At 38.1% G+C, this 18,535-nt stretch overlaps 1 protein-coding gene across 2 annotated transcripts in view; it reads right to left on the bottom strand.

The window, feature by feature from the left end:
* Positions 1–3,447: 3,447 nt before the first annotated feature.
* Positions 3,448–18,535, bottom strand: part of LOC108273191 (sphingosine kinase 1) — a 24,823-nt gene continuing 9,735 nt past the window's right edge. Inside the window, exons 2-5 of one of the 2 annotated variants that reach the window (XM_053684242.1) lie at positions 17,225–17,352; positions 10,293–10,387; positions 9,096–9,211; positions 3,448–7,779 (exon numbers count right to left, since the gene is read on the bottom strand). In XM_053684242.1, the coding sequence (XP_053540217.1) occupies positions 6,909–7,779; positions 9,096–9,211; positions 10,293–10,387; positions 17,225–17,352 (1,210 nt within the window). In that variant the 3' untranslated portion in view covers positions 3,448–6,908. Of the gene's footprint in view, positions 7,780–9,095; positions 9,212–10,292; positions 10,388–17,224; positions 17,375–18,535 lie in introns of both variants that reach the window. The other variant, XM_017482286.3, reaches the window with a different exon arrangement.

The following is an 18,535-nucleotide window of genomic DNA, read 5'->3' on the forward strand; positions in this document are numbered from 1 at the left end:
TCATGTCACCAGTAAGAGTCGATTCATTCGGCTCCCAAACGACTAATTTCTGTGCTTTTTAACCCTTTGTTTTCTGTTCTGGTCAACAATGTGTACTGTATTTATTTGTTCAAATGTACTTGGCTTATTTTGTCCTATTGAACATGAAAAAAGGACAAATTTATTTTTTGTACATATGTATTTCCACCCTTTTATATTTTTATTTCGATTACATGGGTTATGATCAAGTGTTTTTTTTAATGAAAGACATATTTTGCTAGGTAGAAAAAAATGGCACCAGCAGGATGTCGAACTTTTAACTTATTATCACAAAACATTGACTTATTATGGCAAAAGGCTGACTTATTTTCTCAGAGTTCTTTACACACATAGGTATAGGCAATCTTGGCGAGATAGGTATAAACGGATGTCAGAGCCAGCTCCAAGTGGGTGGGACTTTAGCTCAAAGTGGGTGGGGCGTTAGTTCAAAGTACGTGGGACTTTAACTACAAGTGGGTGGGACTTTATCTCCAAGTGAGAAAATGCGAGTAAATACTCGTGTCTTATTGGCTGACAGCTGTCAGTTCTGCCAGACACGCTAGCTCACACAGTTAGTGTGAGGGGAAATATTAATAACCGATTTTTATTTATTTATTTTTAACCAGTAAAGGGGTTGAAACTGAAACAGTAATATTCTCTCATTCCGTGCAGGAAAACACTGTGTAAATGTAAAGACACTCGAGCTCTTCCACTTTCTTCCAACCTTAACACACCATGTCTTCATTTGTGTGTTTTTAACTTTGTGGCAACAGTTTGCGGAGGAAGCACATATGGGTGTGATGGTCAGGAGTACACGTATCTTATATATTTTTGGACATTAAAGTTTAAAAAAATGTTCTGTAATATTTTAGACCTAAAGTGTTAATGAATAACTTTGCAAGTATTTTTCATCAGTAATAATCTTATCTCATTTTGCTTGATGCTTTCAGTTACTTTTTATACAAGTGATTTTTTTATTACTAAGTTTAAATTGGCTTGATTAAAAAATATATATATATTTAAAAGGGTTAAAAGTATCCGACTTTGACAAAAACAATCTGAAAATAATAGACTTTGTAGCAGTGTTTTTGATATGATTTCTCTCTTCTTCTTCTTTAAAAAAAAAAAAAAATTATATATATATATATATATATTTTACGTATTTACTTGGCCAAGAGTATAATTATTTTAGTCCCCCATGCTGTGAATTGACTAAAACTCTTGATAATGTGTATTTACCTGATTTCAATGATAGTTTTGGTGCACTTCCTTTTATGACCACTTGGGGGCAGCAGAACTCTTTTTTTTTAAACTCACGTGCACGTCCTTTACCTTGAATTGGCTTTACGATGCTATACATATACACACTAAAAGGTATGCAATATAATATCTCATTTGCATATGAATTGTTGGTTAATGAGAAGCACTTCCGTTAATTGGATTTCTGCTTTTCCTCCAATCTACGAGAGAACCGATTTACAAAATAAAAGGGAAAAAATAATTAAGACTTCATTAGATTTTGTTCAGTGTAATAGATTTCTTTAATTATAGTCATTGCTGTACATTTACAAAAACACACTATAACAGCACTGATTTTGATATGTGTACACACATTTGCATAGGTTTGTTTTTTACATAAAATTGGAGCAATAGAGTTAAAATTGAAAGCAAACACAGCATTGAATTCTGGGTAAATTGATGATGATTAACACATGATCATGAGCAAGTCTGGTGTGGGTTTATTACAGTCAATCAAAAATATCTCTAACCTGTAGCAAGTCTTTTCTGAGGTGTGTAATTGTATAAATTTGATTTTTCCACCAAGCCATTCCATTAAAATTGCTCTCTAGTGCTGGACAAAAAAGTATAACCGTCACACTGATCATGATCAAGCTTGGCTCTTACATATATATCTTCACAAATGGAATGTTTAGCTAACTTCAAGCTGAAATTCAAATAAAATTCATTTCTACAACCATTTGTGAAACCATGCAGTGTCTACCTTAGCAGTCCAAGTCAAAAATGTCCAGTTCTGCGTGACATCTCAAGAGAAAACTGACTAAAAATCACTAAAAGAAAATAATGTCAGATTAGCTGACATTAAAATCAGAAAGCAAACAATAATTATGTATCTCTACAGCACATACAGTACATCTCTTAAAGGTGCAAGAGTGCAAAAAGTGCAAATTAGCTCATTGTTTTGGTCATTCATTCATGATTTAATCAACAGACCAGTAGAGATAAATGCTCATGAGCCGTTTTAAGGCGGTGCAGTCTATTTTATTCTACATATACACAGACACATATACACAAACTACTGTTGAACAAAGGTCATAAAACGACCCAATTTTGTATTCAGGGCTTCGTAAGGCTTAAGGTGATGGGATGTGAAATCCCAAGGCTATGGTGCATCATGTAGATACTGTATAAAACCATCCTAAAACTTTAGTTTACCACAAACCAGGAGCAGAACGACACAGGTATCATTATGTTTGATTAAGAGTTATGATTTTATACAAACCGACCCACTCTTTCATTTTCACCACTTTAGAATCGAAGTGTTACAAATCCAAGGATTGTGACACTTTCGCTTAGCATCATGATAGAACCCATGGAAGTTTGGTTTGGATGATGAGCGTAAATGCAGTGTGATTTCAGTCTCTCTTTTGTCTTGTTTAAACTGTCGTGTGTATAAAAGTTATCAGCTATGTTCCAGTTAGCTAGCTGAAAATTCATTAGCTAGCTCAGGATTATTCAACTCGGATTTTTCAAGTCCAGTTACATAAACGTCCTTGTTTACAAATTCGACTAACGTGACTGATTGGTGGCAACACTCTATGTTTAGTGTCTAACCAATAATGATTAGATTATAGATATACATCTGATTATTTGAAATTGTTGTTTTGTTTCATAGCATCAGTCATTACACGATTTTGCAGAGGTTTTTTTGCGATTTTTGCGGCCAAAAATGCTTGATTTAACTGCAGATTTTTTCAAAATTTGCGATGCAACTTCTTGTGCTATTTTTGGGAAAAACTACTTGAATTGGCGAAATCGCAATCGCGTGAAATTGTTATGCACAATCTTTCACAGTGATGTTTGTTGGTAAATTATATCTTTTAGCTGTACTCTTGTACGACGCATGTGAATCGAAGAAGGCTTTGGCGGAATGCGCGTTGTGATGACGTCACCTACTGTAACACGTCTTGGCCCAAATCTGCGGTAATTTAGAAAAATTGCAAGCTCCTCTGAATATTACAGAGTTTGCTTGATTTTGCATTCATTTCTGCGATTGCAAAATCAAGAAATCCTGAAGGGACTGACATATCATCAGTTAGCTAATCAGTCCATCCATGATGGATCATGTTTAGAGTCGCTGACCTACATCCAATTTGGTTCATATATTTATTTGTTCTGGTTCAGTATCCCCCCCCCCCAAGTACTCATTTTGGTCCACGGAAGTACATCGCTAACTACGCATCCGGAACACCGTTCACCATTTTGACGATGCCTGAACTAGATAACTCTTGGCGTTCTTTACTTCCCTGTTGCCTAGCAACAATGTTTCTGACTTTAAATCTTTCAACTGTGACTGTATTATGTAATCACCTTCCCACATAAAAAACAAACAAAACGCAAACATTTTAACACAGCAAAGGTTAAAAACAAAAATCTACAGAAGAACCAAATCGAAATTTTATGAAAGAATTAGCCAAAGGAAATAGCCAAAGTCATGACCTCTGGTTGATCCCACAGTGAAGTGCACGGCAATAAAATTGTAAATTCTACACGTCACGTCTAGCTAGTGTTTTTACTATAACATCAGACATTTGAATAATTTAATGCCGGAATCTGCACTGATTATACTCAGTGGCTGAGTGACCACACAGTAGCTGCACTGCTAGCACATGCAAGTTTTATCACAAAAGAATGAATGTGTAATGAAATAAATGAAGTGTAAATAAAGCTTCTGACGCAGACACTTTCCTCACAGTGCTGATTCTAGTCCAGTATTTACTAGAGTAGAATGAAATGTGGATGTGCTGGTTATTTAATGTAGCTTTAGGCGAGTCAGTAACCCCACCCTCCCCCTTTTACTGGCAGACGACCAGCACCTCCAATTTGATTTGCTGTATTGTGATTCAAGCATCATTCCACCAAGAACAACTTTTAATAGCGTTAGTTTAAACATTATTACATACCATTTATCATATTCAAAATACGAATGTATACATATTAGTAAGGAATAAACACAATAATCTTATCTTGCTGCAGTCATAAACAGAAGGTGCAGGTTGGGATTGATGTTTAGATGATGGGGGTTGTAATCAGTGCAAACCAGCTGAGTCTTCAGACAGGGTGGGGTTGTGCGTTTGTGTGTGTGTGTTTTGGAGAGGGAGGAATGGGTGTTGTGTTGGAAGTGGACCACTACCACTGCAGTGCAATGCTGTCAAATCAATACTAGTACCCTAAATCACTCTTTCAGACACACCCTGCATGATGTCACCAGCTAGTTTTCTGAGAAAAAAAATTGTAAGAATGTGTGGAATCAGTGAGAAGTGTGGTCATGTTTATCTCCAGTGACTTTACAACGTGTCTAGCAGCCTTGGCCAGCCTTGTCGAAACGGACTTTATAAAGGAGATAATTATGGGACAGCATTAACTGCCCTGGTGATGACAGACTTGAAGCTAATCATTAACCGGCGCTAGGAGACCGAGGTTGCATTACGCTCGCTGCTCATGCCCTATGAAGAACGTTAAACCAAGCAACACAATTTTTTTTTTTTTTTTTTTAAAAGAAACACATACTGTTTAAGGGTTAATTAAGGTCTTGTTAGGTCTTATTTGTTACACTTAAATTAGACACTTGTGAAATGTATTAATAGTTTGTACAGACTAATACGTACCGTTTTATAAATGTCTGATTTGAGCTTTATTAAACATTTATTTATTATTTTTCATGAGAATAAACTGTTACCAGTGTGAAGTGGAAGTGCTAGTTGATTGGCTATGAAGCTTTTGGAACTAATAAAGATGTATGGGTTCGTAAATTATAGTTTGGATTTGTGTGTTTCGGTGGGTTTTTATCATGTGATCCATTTGACTATTATGTTCAGTAAGATCTCGTAAGAAGAAAACATAGCCGTAGTGTAGCTACAAACAGCACTGTATCTTCGATTAGCACAGTATCTGTAGCCCTATTCGGATGAAATCAGCTACACTTTAGGAACTTGGATAACTTGGATTTTATTTATGTCTGGTTCTGAAATTACTTTCTACCCCTTTACCCCAAATGGAAATTTTTAGAGGTGGAAAATTCCATCCCAAAATTAGAGCCCTGATAATTTCAGTTGCATCCGATTCATTGCAAATTGGAAAATGTTTTTTTTTTTTTTTTTTTTTTTTAAACTAGGCTACAAAATAGCCTTTCTATGTGTAGGCCAAAATTTTTCATTTATTCAGGAAATTACCAAATGATAATTGGATGATGGTGTCCTTCCTAAATGTAGTTTTTTGGATCATCCCCATACCGTCATCACTGAGCGTCCATAAAATAATCAATCAGAACGACCAGAACAGGTAGAAATCCTCATATTTCTTCTGCAAAGGATAGAATACCATGATTACAGTGTTCTATATATTAACTCATTCAATAATGGGATCATATTAACAGGTTCAAAAGAAGAAAAAAAATCCTGCTAAAATCTCACTTGTCCTGGCTTCATTCATAACCATCCAGACAGAAGAGATTTAATTGACAGAAGAGGTGCAAATATCCCATTATGGACACCACTCTGAGTAACCGATATCCTCCAAACAGAGCTCATTGATACAGTAAACTGAGCTTCCTTAAGCTGGTGGAAATGGTTGTAACTTAATTCCAACCCTGAGGTTGTACCAACAAAAAATGTGAATAACAGAGCAAGGTGTATTTCAATAAATCTGGTGCACCGTGTTGAGCTCATTTTGACTGGAGACCAGTTGGAAGTGAGCCAATTAGCTATTTCGGTAACGTTACCAAACCACGTGAATCGAAATACAAGATAACGTCAGCTAACATCATGAATCTTTTAATAACTGCACTTAAATTGATTAACTTGCAGCAGCTGGAAAATATCGATGATGTGCTCTTTTACTTTCATCTTCTTATTACTTTTTAAAAAGTATGTAGTGATCCACATTAGTGGTACATCATATTTGGATTCCTGAATAATTGAGTTGTAGTCAATACTTTAATTTAAAAACGAATTAATTTTCTATTTCTATATGTGCTAAGAAATAAAAAATAAAAAAGTCATTTTAAAAAGAAAGACAAATGAAAGCACTCTACACAAACCCCCATCCAGCCGACTCATAAGCTCCCGGTTATACACTGCTTCTCATATAAATGTGGGATATGTGGAGACGTCTATGTCGTGTACAAAACTGCAGTATAAAAATAAGTAAATTTCTCTTCAATCTTTTGCATGATTTGTCCCTACAATCAGTAGCACCTTGAAAACAGCAGCAGACATCAATCACACATTAGAAGTCATTGCTTTCAAAAAATTGTAGTACCTCACTTAGAAGACAATCCTGCAAATGTTAAGATGTGCTGCTAACAATGGGTCAAAGCTTGTGCGGACGGAGTGCTATGAAAATACGATTTCTTCTAATGTCCACTCACACAAAGCCTTCAGTTGAAAGTGAAGGCTTCACTTTCAAGTGAAGCCTTCCTTTAAAGAAAGGAAGCTCTATCAGGGCAAGAACCTGTCCGTTACTTCGATACTAACAATAAATAAAGACCTAGCAATCATCATTTCCTTTTATTGCTAATTGACTCTACAATCTTTCATTCACTGTGAGAAGATTTTTTTTTGCCAAACATTTCTGGCCTTCTATGTGCAATTCTATCCGGCTATAATCCTGGCAAGTCTGCCGTAGATCTGCGCTTGTACTGGCCCGTATTCCACTACCTCACCATCGACAGTGATAGTCCCTTTAGGTGAATAGGGTTCTAGTCGTAGTGCCCGCACTTTAACGTACACCACAAAGGGGCAGTTTGTACTCAAGTGGGCACCTTTCTCCATGGCCAGGAAGAGGCGCAAGAGGGCTTGGCGTGAGATTCCTGCTTTTACGTAGATCAGGTGTATAATTCCGTCCTCGAGCCTGGATGCAGGCGCAGCTATCAAGTCTTCAGCAAGGTGGGATTGATACACCGCCATCACCAGAACAAAATCCTCCTCCTTGACCACGGTCCAGTGTGCTGGCACAGGCTGGTCTAAGGGTACAAGGAGGGAATCTGGGGGGCCTTGTGTGGTCACTGGTGGCTGACCGTTAAATTTGGGTTTGTGGGCATTGTTGGAGTTGCATGAATTGTGCAAGAGGTGATTCTGACAATTCGAGTTCCTTGACAAGTGGGAATGAATGGAGGAATGAACCGAGGATGAGTTGGAATCATTGGTGAAGGACACTGGCTGAGCAGGGCTCGGAGGAAATTGAGATTCCTCGGCAGGAAGGTACGCTAGCTTTCCTTTGTACACCCTCAGTGAGGTGAGGCGCACTAGAGTACCCATGGTGAAACGAGCTGCTCCGACGTAGCGGTACTTCTCGCTCTCGATGTCCACATCAGCCACAAAGCCCCAAGCGAGGGACAGGAAGGAGAACAGGCGCTGGCTGGATGCCATGCAGACTGAAGTGAGGTCCAGATGCGACACCAAGCCTTTACACAACATGAAGCCACAATTCACTAGCAGATCCTCACCAGACACCGGCTGTGCCCTGAGAAAGAAGAAATGAATGTTTGTTTTAACAAAATGAATAAAAGTTTTCCAATATGGGGTGGTACCGGGCCACATTACACTTAGTTTGGGGAAACATTCACAAAATTATTTACAAATAAAAACCCAAAAGTTGTGATTTAATAAATATTCACACCCCGGCCCCATTGATGTGAAACCACTAAATTAGCTTTCTGGATAGCACCTTATGTGCGTGGAGCTTGGATGTGCTCCCTGTGTTTTGGGGGGTGGTACCCCTCCGGGTACTCTGGTTTTCTCCTCAGTACAAAGACATGCGTTGTAGGCTGACTGTCATCTCTAAATTGTTCGTAGACTGAATGGGTGTGTGAGTGTGTGTGTTTGTGTCCTGCGATGGGTTGGCACCCCACCCAGGGTGTCCCCTGCCCTGTGCCCCGAATTCCCTGGGATAGGCTTCAAGCTCCTTGCGACCCTGTGTAAGATAAGCAGTATAGAGAATGGATGAACTGTCTTGCTTTTATAATCTGTTCTTCCTTCTCATAAGTGAAGATCCATACTTTCCCTTTTTAAGCAAGATCCCATTCTTCATCATCCAGAACCTGCTAAAAACACAACCCAGGCCAACCCAGATTCAACAAACAGCCTGAGTACAAAGAGACTCCACCCATGTGGAAGAACTATCCCCTTATTTTCCATCAAAGCCAACAATCTGCCTCAGGTGCAATTAGATCACTCTCCTTGAGAGTTCCACTGAGACTGTCTCGGCAATGTAATAATGGATCTGACCATTTAGTATATTCACGTTCATTCCTTTTTTGCATTTTTGAGTAACGCCAATGGCAAAGAGATGAGGTGTAAATATGTTTCACAGTTATGGATTGATTCATAACGTATTTCCCTAGGGATTTTTTTGTAAACAAACATGGAGCAGGAATGGTTGACTGTTAAGTATTTAAAAGGCATTACAAGCATCTGAATGTTTGTTCTTTATAGAAAAAAAGCACTTATGCCCACTTCCAGCATGGATCATTTGCCGGAGATCATTACCAGGGGGTAGGAGTGGTGCTTTCTTTATTTTGGTGGGATGGAGAAACAATAAAGCAAAGCTACAGATGTTCCCAATATAGTAATTTACATATTGCCAACTTGTCGTGGGACATATATCATTGGAATAATGGAAAATATATGTGGCATTTCAAAATATATTAGCATTATAAGACTATTACATAAATCAAGGATGACAAGATCTTATTGATCATGCATTCCCAAGTGTGTAATATTTTTCCCCACTGAGCCAGCACATGGTCCAAAATCTCTTACATCGAGTGCGAGTCTTACCCAGTGTAGTAGTGTATCGAGGCAGCTAGTGCATTCCCCGAACCTCCAGGCAGCACGCCGAGAGGAGTCTGAATGGCTTTCTCCCAGTCCTCCCTCTCCATGAGCCCGTTCACGACCTGCGGATATACAGAAGACATGCTGTAGTAGGCGTTAGGATTAAACGAGAACAGACATGTTGAAATGATTCCATATGAAGTGCCCACTTTATAGTATTCGTGACTTCAGAGGAGGAGGATTATCAGAAGTTCTGGCAACGTTTCCCATTACATGAAAGATCTTACTTATCGCTCAGTAATTTACAATAATTTACATATTATTCAATGATTTACCAATGAACTGTCACACTTTAAACTCTGTCTTGTTACATTCAGATGATAGCAAAGCTTAAGATGGAAGTTACTTGTACTATAAAAAGCAAGATTTCTTTTTTCTTTTCTTTTTTAAAAACTTGATTTACAACAGCTATGTTATCTATGGTTTTTAAAAAAGCTTTAATATAAAGCACCACAAATCTTAGGTATGGAAAAAGAAGAAAACATTAGCATAGACCTGTTCATGGTTTCAACATAGGCAGAAAAACATTTAATGAGATATGAACATACAGCTGGGAAGCATGAACGTCACTGGACAACTAAGAAAAGAGGACTATAATTGCACTTGAATCATACTGGGAAATTTCAGTGCTGGGTTACAACATCTTACATATTACCGATGATGCCTCAGAACAGTGCTTCGTCTACTTTAAACACTCATAGAGAGTGTGTCATGTGTTTGCCTTATGATATAACAACCATAAATATAATATCCTAAAATATCAGAACAGATTCACCAAAATGCATGCTAGCATCCAGAGATGCTAAGCTGTAACATATATTACAGTGTAAACTACGTATAATCTAAGTATAGCAATATTTTAACATCCATAGCTTTTTGGACACTAGGTTAACATGTAAACATGCTGCAAGTTAAATTAATAAAAAATCCAAACACGAAGATTTAGCAAACAAGATGTTCTGTGAACATCATTCAACATCATGTTGTTCACAGTCCTGCTGTTGTTTGTTGCTGAATTTTTTCCTCACATGACGTCCATCTAAACTTCTCAGTTTCTGCACATTCCTAAATCAACCTCTGGACATAGGACACGTTGGTTTGCTGAGGTTTACTTGGCGAGGAATGCGCTCACAGTGATCTTACCTCAAACAGCAGACCGTCTCCGGACATGATGACCACGGCGTCCCACTGAGACAGGTCCGCTTCTCGTACCATCTCGCGGGCGTGGTTCTGACGCTCTGCAAGCAAATGAGAAAAGGTGAAAAGATGTTAGTCATGAGGTGTTTGGGGGTCTTTGCATGAGCTTCAGGAATATAAAAACTCCACATGTAAAGCAATATCGAACAGAAAAGGCTCTGGTGTAAAAAGAGAAATGTGGAAAGTTTAGAAGATTGTACTTAAATGACTAACATTTTGAAAGATCATGAATTTTCTAATTAATTAAAAACACCTTTTTAATCTATTGCTAATTTGGCAGTTCAGGCCAAGCTAATGTTGTAACAGAATTTTTTTTAAATGTGGATTTGTTAGATTTGGGGAAAAATGTGACTCAAAAACAAACTCACCAGAAGGAGGCGTTATCTGACGTCTAAGGTTTGCTAAAGCCCCAATACCCATTTTGGACAAACTCGTTTAACAATGTTAAAAGCTAGTATTAAGCGCTGGGAGTATGGAACTCCCATGTAGTTAACGCTTAGTGATGTAGTTTCCACAATGGACATTTTTCAGAAGTATTTCCTCCCCATGTGACCTTTCAAATGTAGCTAGAGTTTGTTAACATAAGAAAACATCCAAATGGCTAAACAGATCCAGATGATAGAAATAGAATTTGACCACATTTTTGCCAACATGCCTTCCTACAATGCATTACATAATTTGTTAGCGGTGCATGCACATAGTGTCAGCTATCATCTTGCAGATCTGGGCCAGCTTTCTGAAGCGCTTTCTCTTATCTCACAAATGCCCCTCATTTGTCCTAAAACATCACGTGCCAAGCCTCAACCTTTGTCAGCTTGTTATATCTTAGAGAGTGGGATTCGCTAATTAGGGAGATTGCGTTTTCTTCCGCTAGCTGCAACGTAACACCAAGCCCCTGAGGGAGGCATCAGATTCTCCTCCCTTTCCGTTGTCATGTCCCTGTGAAGTCAGGCGGGGAATTGATATGGCCTTTATCAGTCCAGTCACATCACATTTCCTTATACAGAGCCTCTGGCTGAACATGAGACAGTGGGAAACTCAAGCTTGTGGAAGATGAGAAAGTGCCTGGGTTACAGGCAAACAAATGAAGGCTACTGAAAGTGGGAAGTATCTTTAAAAGGTTCCTCCCTGTATGCAGCCATTGTGTTCACCATAGTATCGGTTTCGAGGTAATCCCATCACCTTGATTCGCTTCCTGCACTTCTTAGAGTCGGGGGACTTTTCAGGTCTCATTGCTTTCAAGTCCCAAATGCAAATGTCACAGAACTTATTTGTTTGGGGCATGCTTTGAATCCAAGGCAAAGCTAAAGTGGTGGCTTGGTTATTAAAGCTCTGGGCTACTTATCAGAAGGTTTGGACATCAAGCTCCAGGACTACCGAGTTGCCACACTTGGGGCCCTTGAGCAAAGTCCTGAACCCTGCAGGGGGGGTGGGGGGGGTCATATAATGGCTAACCCTGTACTCTGAACACAGCTTCCTAATGACCCAGGGCATGTGGAGAAACAAATTTCATGTGACATTCTTTATTTCCGAAATGCAAGAAAACCAACCACGGATGAGACCTCGACCAAGGTGGTTATAGTTTATAAACTGCATCCATCATGTTAGCCTCATAACAAAATGAAATCTGGTAGGCAAGTGCACAAGAAAAGAAAAAGTTAGATAATACTTAGTCAAAATGGGAAAAAAAAAGCATTAAAAAAAAGGTTAAACCTTGACAACAGTGAGACATCACTAGGCAGTACACTTTGTCTTTCAGTCTCCTTCAGCCCATGAGCTCTATTCACTGAACAAAATTTGGAAGTAGGGGTGCCAAAATCTAAGAAACACTACTCCATTGAGCAAGCAGCAAGCAGAGGTCGAGACTCTAGCTTAAAGAACTAACATTGGCTCACTGGCTAATGGCCTTATTTCCCCAGGTTTTGTGATTTTGCCACAATGACTCGTAAGACAACAATCCTAATATTTAGCAGGTACCCAAGGGACAAGCAAACAATACTGCCTAGTGTTGGACATTAGAACTAATAAGGAGCAGATCCAGATCCTGAAGGCTGGGATCAAGTCTATGCTAATCTAGGTTATGCTCTATACTATGTTCAGAATGTGTTTTGGAAAGAGAAATTCCCAAATGTCTGTTCCTCTGTGGAGATGTTTGTGCTATAATGCTTTTGGGAAAATTACCCTTTGAAAAGCAGTGCTAATGTGTACAAGGACAGTCAACAGAAATGGTTTTTAGGCAGTGCATAATCAATATCTCCAACTGTCTAATTTGCTGGCTGCAAAATTGCAAATAATGAATATTTCAACACTGAACACAGCATTAAAAGACTCACTGCTATAAAGAGTATCCGCTGTGCTCCCACTAAACACTTAATCATATTTAGCTAGCTAGTTATACAAAGGTATCGCATCCAGGAATAATGATTTTCCCTGCTAGCTGAATAGATAGCTAATATTGCTGTGGTATCTTATGTGCAATGATGGCTAGATAGGTAGCTATATGGATAATGATTTTCTCCTCCATTAGCTGACTAGCTTTGTTTGGTGCTTAAACATTTAGAGCTAGCCCAATAGTTATATAATAGTGATGTAGATTATTGGTGATCTACATATTTTAGTTAACATATTTAGTTACCCCCTCCCCCCTCCCCCACTACTGTTAGCAGATATGTCTCACAGTGTAGCCTGCAGTTTTCAAAGGGAATGGAAAGTGCTGTTAATCTGGTGCCAGGTGAAAAAATAACTTTCACTGACCACCAAAAATGTCACAGCTTTACCTCAGAGTTTGTGTTTGCTAGCAAGCACTGAATCAGCCTCCAGTGTGCTGAGAGTTTCAGATTCGGATGAATGAGCCTAAAGAAATCAAACTGCTAACACTGGCATTGATATCGAGGGTTAGTAAACCATTATATAACTTTGAATTTGTGTCAAGAAGTATATGATCCATGGCTTCCATTTGATCATTTCCCATTAGCAATATCGTAGCACTTAATAGTTAGTTTTTAGATAAAGAGTGTGTGAGTTAAACTATTTTATTTTTAATCCACTAAGTTGTCCATTTCCTGTCAGTTGGATGTACATACAATGAAACTGGTTGGAAACCGTAAGACCATTAGGCTAATTCCCATTCACCAGTGTTTTATGTTAAGAGACAAAACTGGGCCAATTTATGCTCAAATCTTTTGTTAATCCTTAAATCAGCCAAACAAAAAACTTAGAAACTCCTTTCTATTATAATTTGTGACATCAACCATAGCAGTTAAGCTAATATTGCTATGTATGCATACTGTAACTTAGCATTGCCAACATCATAAATATCTATAGTGTGTAAAGTGTAGCTTTGCTAACAAAATACATATTTTTACAGGTAAAAATATATATTTATAAAGTAACTTGTAGCTTTACTAACAAAACATATTTATAAAGTAACTTGTTTCTGCTCACGCCTGAAGCCGACATCACAAACAATCAAGTTGTGCTCACGCCCAATTCTGCTGATAAGGATGACCAAGTTCTCACTCCGGAGTCTGTTGATAAGGATGACCAAGTTCTGTTCACGCCTGAGTCTGCTGACATGGACAGCCAATTTCCGCTCATGTCTGAAGCAGACGTCATGACCAACCAAGTTCTTCTCATGCCTGAGACTGACAACACAGCCAACCAAGCTCTACGTACACCTGAGTCTGCTCACACATTCAACCAAGTTCAGCCTGCAAAGTCGATGGAGAACAACGCTCAGTGTGACCGAGGACGCTTCTCAGCATCTCTATACAGCTGAGAATGTCACTCGGCCATCCAGTTCAACTGAGGAAGTTTCGCCACCTCTTGAAATTTTGTGAAGAAGCTATGTATTTAGAGTGTGATTTGTGGTATCGTGAAAAGAACTGTATATTTTATAGTGTAACATGTACATTACATTTGCTAAAACCCTACATATTTGTAGTGTAACTTGTAGACTGGGAACCAAAGTACATATGTATAAATTAACCTGTATAGTAACTTGTAGCTTTGCTCAGAAACTGCATATTTATAAAATGACTGGTAGCTGTGCTTGTAGTGTAACATGTAGCTTAGATAACTGTGTATTTACAGTAGCCTGTTACTCTACGCTATCTGAATTGAAAGTGAAGGTGTGGTGACCTAAAACCACCCGCTGACACAAAGCGAGCATGTAAACACTGTACACAAGCATTGCTCAAGTCTTTCGTATTTCTGGCTTGTGCCACCTTTTTCTCATCTCTCACTGTCTCTCTTTCTCTCTCTTATTCTCTCAGATTCACTTTCTCTTTTCTCTTTCCTTGCTTTCTCTTATATCCCCTCCCACATTATTCTACCCACTCACTCTTTCCCTCATTTATCATGTTTAAATGGTGTGATTGTCATTGTACTAGTGTTGCCAAAACAGTGCTGAGTGTAACAGAAAGGAGAGAGTACATATAATAATAATAATAATAATAATAATAATAATAATAAATAATTATAATTAAATATACACAACAAAGGTAAAGGAAAAGCAGCAAAGATTATTTCTACTAAGATAACATAACCATACTAAATAAACCTAAATGAATCTTTTTCTCTTTCTTCCATCTCTCCATCTCTTTCTCCTTTTCTGGTCTTTTATTCTCCCTCATATCCTCCCTCTTTCTTATTCTCTCTCTTTTCTCTCTCCCTCTCATTCTCAGATTTAATGCCTCTCTCTCCTTCTCTCTCTTTGCCTTATACTTTTATTATTTATTTCAGTCGGGTTTTCGGGTTCTCTATCATTTAGTTATTTTTAAATTTATATATTTATTGACCAATTGATTGATCGGTTTACCTACTTTCAATTTAATATACAGTTTATATATTTGCATAGATTTAATATATGTAGTTTCTATGGACAAACAAACAAATACTCTCTTCCTGTCTTCTTTATGGGTTCTTAGTTTCCTAGGGATCTAGTTCGGAACCCTGTCTGATAAGGAATCATTCTAGGGTTCTAGATAGTACCTTTATGTGTTCCCTCAGAGGCACAACCCGAGAACCATTAAGGGTTCTAGATTTACCCTTATTTTCCTTCTCTTTATTTATCTCTGTCTGCCATTAACTCTAAATCTTCATTCCGCTGCCTGGCCATCCTCTCTTCTCCTCTGACTGTGTGTGTGAGAGAGAGAAAGAAAAAGAGAGTGAGAGAGATGGATGGAGAGAAATAGCAGAAATAAAAGGAGTACCTTACTATTCTGAGTAAAACGAGACTTGTTTGGACTCAGTTACCCTGCAGAATGACTTAGGATTAACCTCTCATCACACACACACACACACACACAGCTGAGCCTGGATTAGACAAAGACATGCTTTACTACGCTGCTCCTCTATAGCAGAGCACAGGTCAGTGTTACTGTGTCACTGTTTTGTGTTGTGTAAGAGATCGAGGCCAGTCCCGAACTGTCAGTATGGCTCTGTCTCAAAAAACAGGACAGGACCGAGCGGCAGCTGAGCAAATTCATTCTCATTTCAGTGTGAACGTGTTCTTTGTGTACTTGTGTGTATGAAAAAGAAATCCAAACTCCAGCCTGCTGTCCTTATCTGCCCTGGATTTATTTTAAGGCTGCTTTCACACCTCTTTGAAAAATAAAGACCACCACACCCTGTGCAAAATGGACTGAATGCATTTTAACTTAAATGTATGCCTATTACTGAGGGTTTATGTGTTTTCAGGTAAATTGCACCTGAATGACCTGCCAAAAGTCAAACATCCTGTAGGAAAGACAGCAGGAAACAAACTCCTGACCAATCACAGAACAGCCAGGCGTGCAAACAAATTTAGTGCTTGTGAAGATGTTTGCAATGTAAAACCAACTGAACACACTGGGGAAAATATCTAACTCTGGTACAGACTAGCAAATACAATCACCTGAAATACTATTACAGTCAGCCTGCATTAAAAAAAGTAAAAAACAACAACAACAACTGAGCATCATTTTGCAATCTTGTGTAATAGCTGAACAGAACAAAAAATTTCTGCCAGGCTTAAAGTTTCACTGATGTTCTTCATACTCACGTGTTAATCACAAGCAAATAAATATCAATCACCTATAAATTACCAAATTAATATTTAGCCATGCCCACAAAACTCCATGAAAACGCAACAAAAACAAAATGCTACTAAACAGTGAAAGAGCACCTCCTAAGCATGGCATGTGCTAAATCTTCCAGTAGTGCACCTCAGCCATAGCAGGGTGTCAGCTACCATGGATGCACACTAACTCCTCCCCCTTTTATAGGGTGCTGTTACTTTTGCTCTAATTAAATGACCACTACTAATTTATTTGTCGTAAATTATGGATGTGTTTCAGATCATATTGATTAATATGGACTTTCACAAATTGTCCATTAAATTGGTGCATAATTTAAATAAACAAACGGTTTAAACTTGACTGAGTAATCTGTATATTAAATCGTGGTAACTCAATGACAATTATACGATCTGAAGCCCGATCAACAAGGTTCACATTATACACGTAAATTTACACAATACTCAGGAGTGAAATGTAGGATAGGAATGTTTTTCCCTCCCAATGAGTGCATTTCCATTTCTCGTGTAAATGTTTCTGCGAACGATTTACGAAAAAATTTGTTCATATCCAGAGTTGTTCTTGGTTTTCACGTAAGACTGAATCTAAAAAGAGTCAGCTTCTGATCACTTGCTTTTTAAAAATACAAATATACTATAGTAAAATATTGAAAAACTATATTTACCTATACATTTTAAAAACTAAATGCTAGTACAGCTGACTATTAAAATAGATAGTTAGCAACCACGAGGAAGCAAATATCATGATAGAAATAAGACTGTGTCTTACAATATTTACATGCATCTCGGTGCATGTCCTCACCTGTAATTTGAAGTGTGTATGTGATGTCGGCTTCCTGTAGCATGTGCTGAATGTGGTTGTTGAACATAGCCTGGGCCTGACCTTTACCGCTTTGAGGATTTATCAGGACCAGGAACCTACAAGGCCTCCTCACCTCCGCACACACACCACCTGACAGACAGAAAGACAGAACATTGTCATTCCTGGAGTACCATCGACATGCCGAAACGGGCAAACCGATACTTAAACACGCTCAAAACATTCAGAAAAGAATGCGCTGGTATGGGCATGCTGGAATATTTGGAATATCTTCTTGATAACATCATCTTTTTTTTTTTTGTCATATAAGCTCTAAAGTGTTCCGTAAACGCGGGAAAAAGAGGCATGTTCTCATAATCAGTTAGATGTTATGTCATGATAATCGACACACACTGTATTATTCCATCCTTCTTAGGTGTGCAGCTAACAAGTGAACAAATTATGATGCTGTTTTCCTGTCAAAAGTGTTTTCCTGTCAAAATGGCACAAACTCATTGTCATGTTTCCTAAATAGACTAAATTTTTCATAACTTAGTTAATTCGTTTCAGAGTAACCACTTATAAAAAACACATCTCACAATTATTGGCACCCTTAGAAATTCTTCTGAACAAAATATAAGCTAAGTGAAGCACATTCCCCATGTATACTTTACATGTTTACGTTCACTTGAGGGTTTAGGAGTGTTTAAGCCGTCATGTATGACTTCCTGTTTAACTGGGGTATAAATATGATGTGACACAGAGGCCAAACTCCTTTAACAACAAGGGAAAGATTAAAGAATCCGCAAATGAAATCAGACAAAACCTGTTGACCTTCAAAAAACAGGCAATGGCTTATAGAAAGTAGCTACACATCTTAAATTATCCGCTGCTTAGACAATCTTTTTTTTTTTCTTTATTTCTCTTTTTTACATCAAAATGTAAAGCATGTTGAGCTACATTTTTCAATGTAGACAGGTGCTATATAAATAAAGTATTATTATTATTATTATTATGTTATTAGGGTAATGCCAACAAACTATATATATTATTTTATAGTGTTATTTTCATACACTATGATTAATTATATATTAAATTAAACATCAGATTTCTCATATATTCAGTGTGCGATAAAGCCAATAATAGGGTGGCAGTATTTATGGCGGTACCTAAGGAAACTAGCGATATAACACAAAATACAAAGTAACTACATGAGGCGGTTTGATGCCGTGACGCGAGCAAGTATCAAATCCCAGCGTGAGAACCAGCTCCACCGATGGAACCACGACATTTCACACACACAGAGCTGGGAGG

Source organism: Ictalurus punctatus, chromosome 12 (genome assembly GCF_001660625.3).
Source record: "Ictalurus punctatus breed USDA103 chromosome 12, Coco_2.0, whole genome shotgun sequence".
Taxonomy (NCBI): domain Eukaryota; kingdom Metazoa; phylum Chordata; class Actinopteri; order Siluriformes; family Ictaluridae; genus Ictalurus; species Ictalurus punctatus.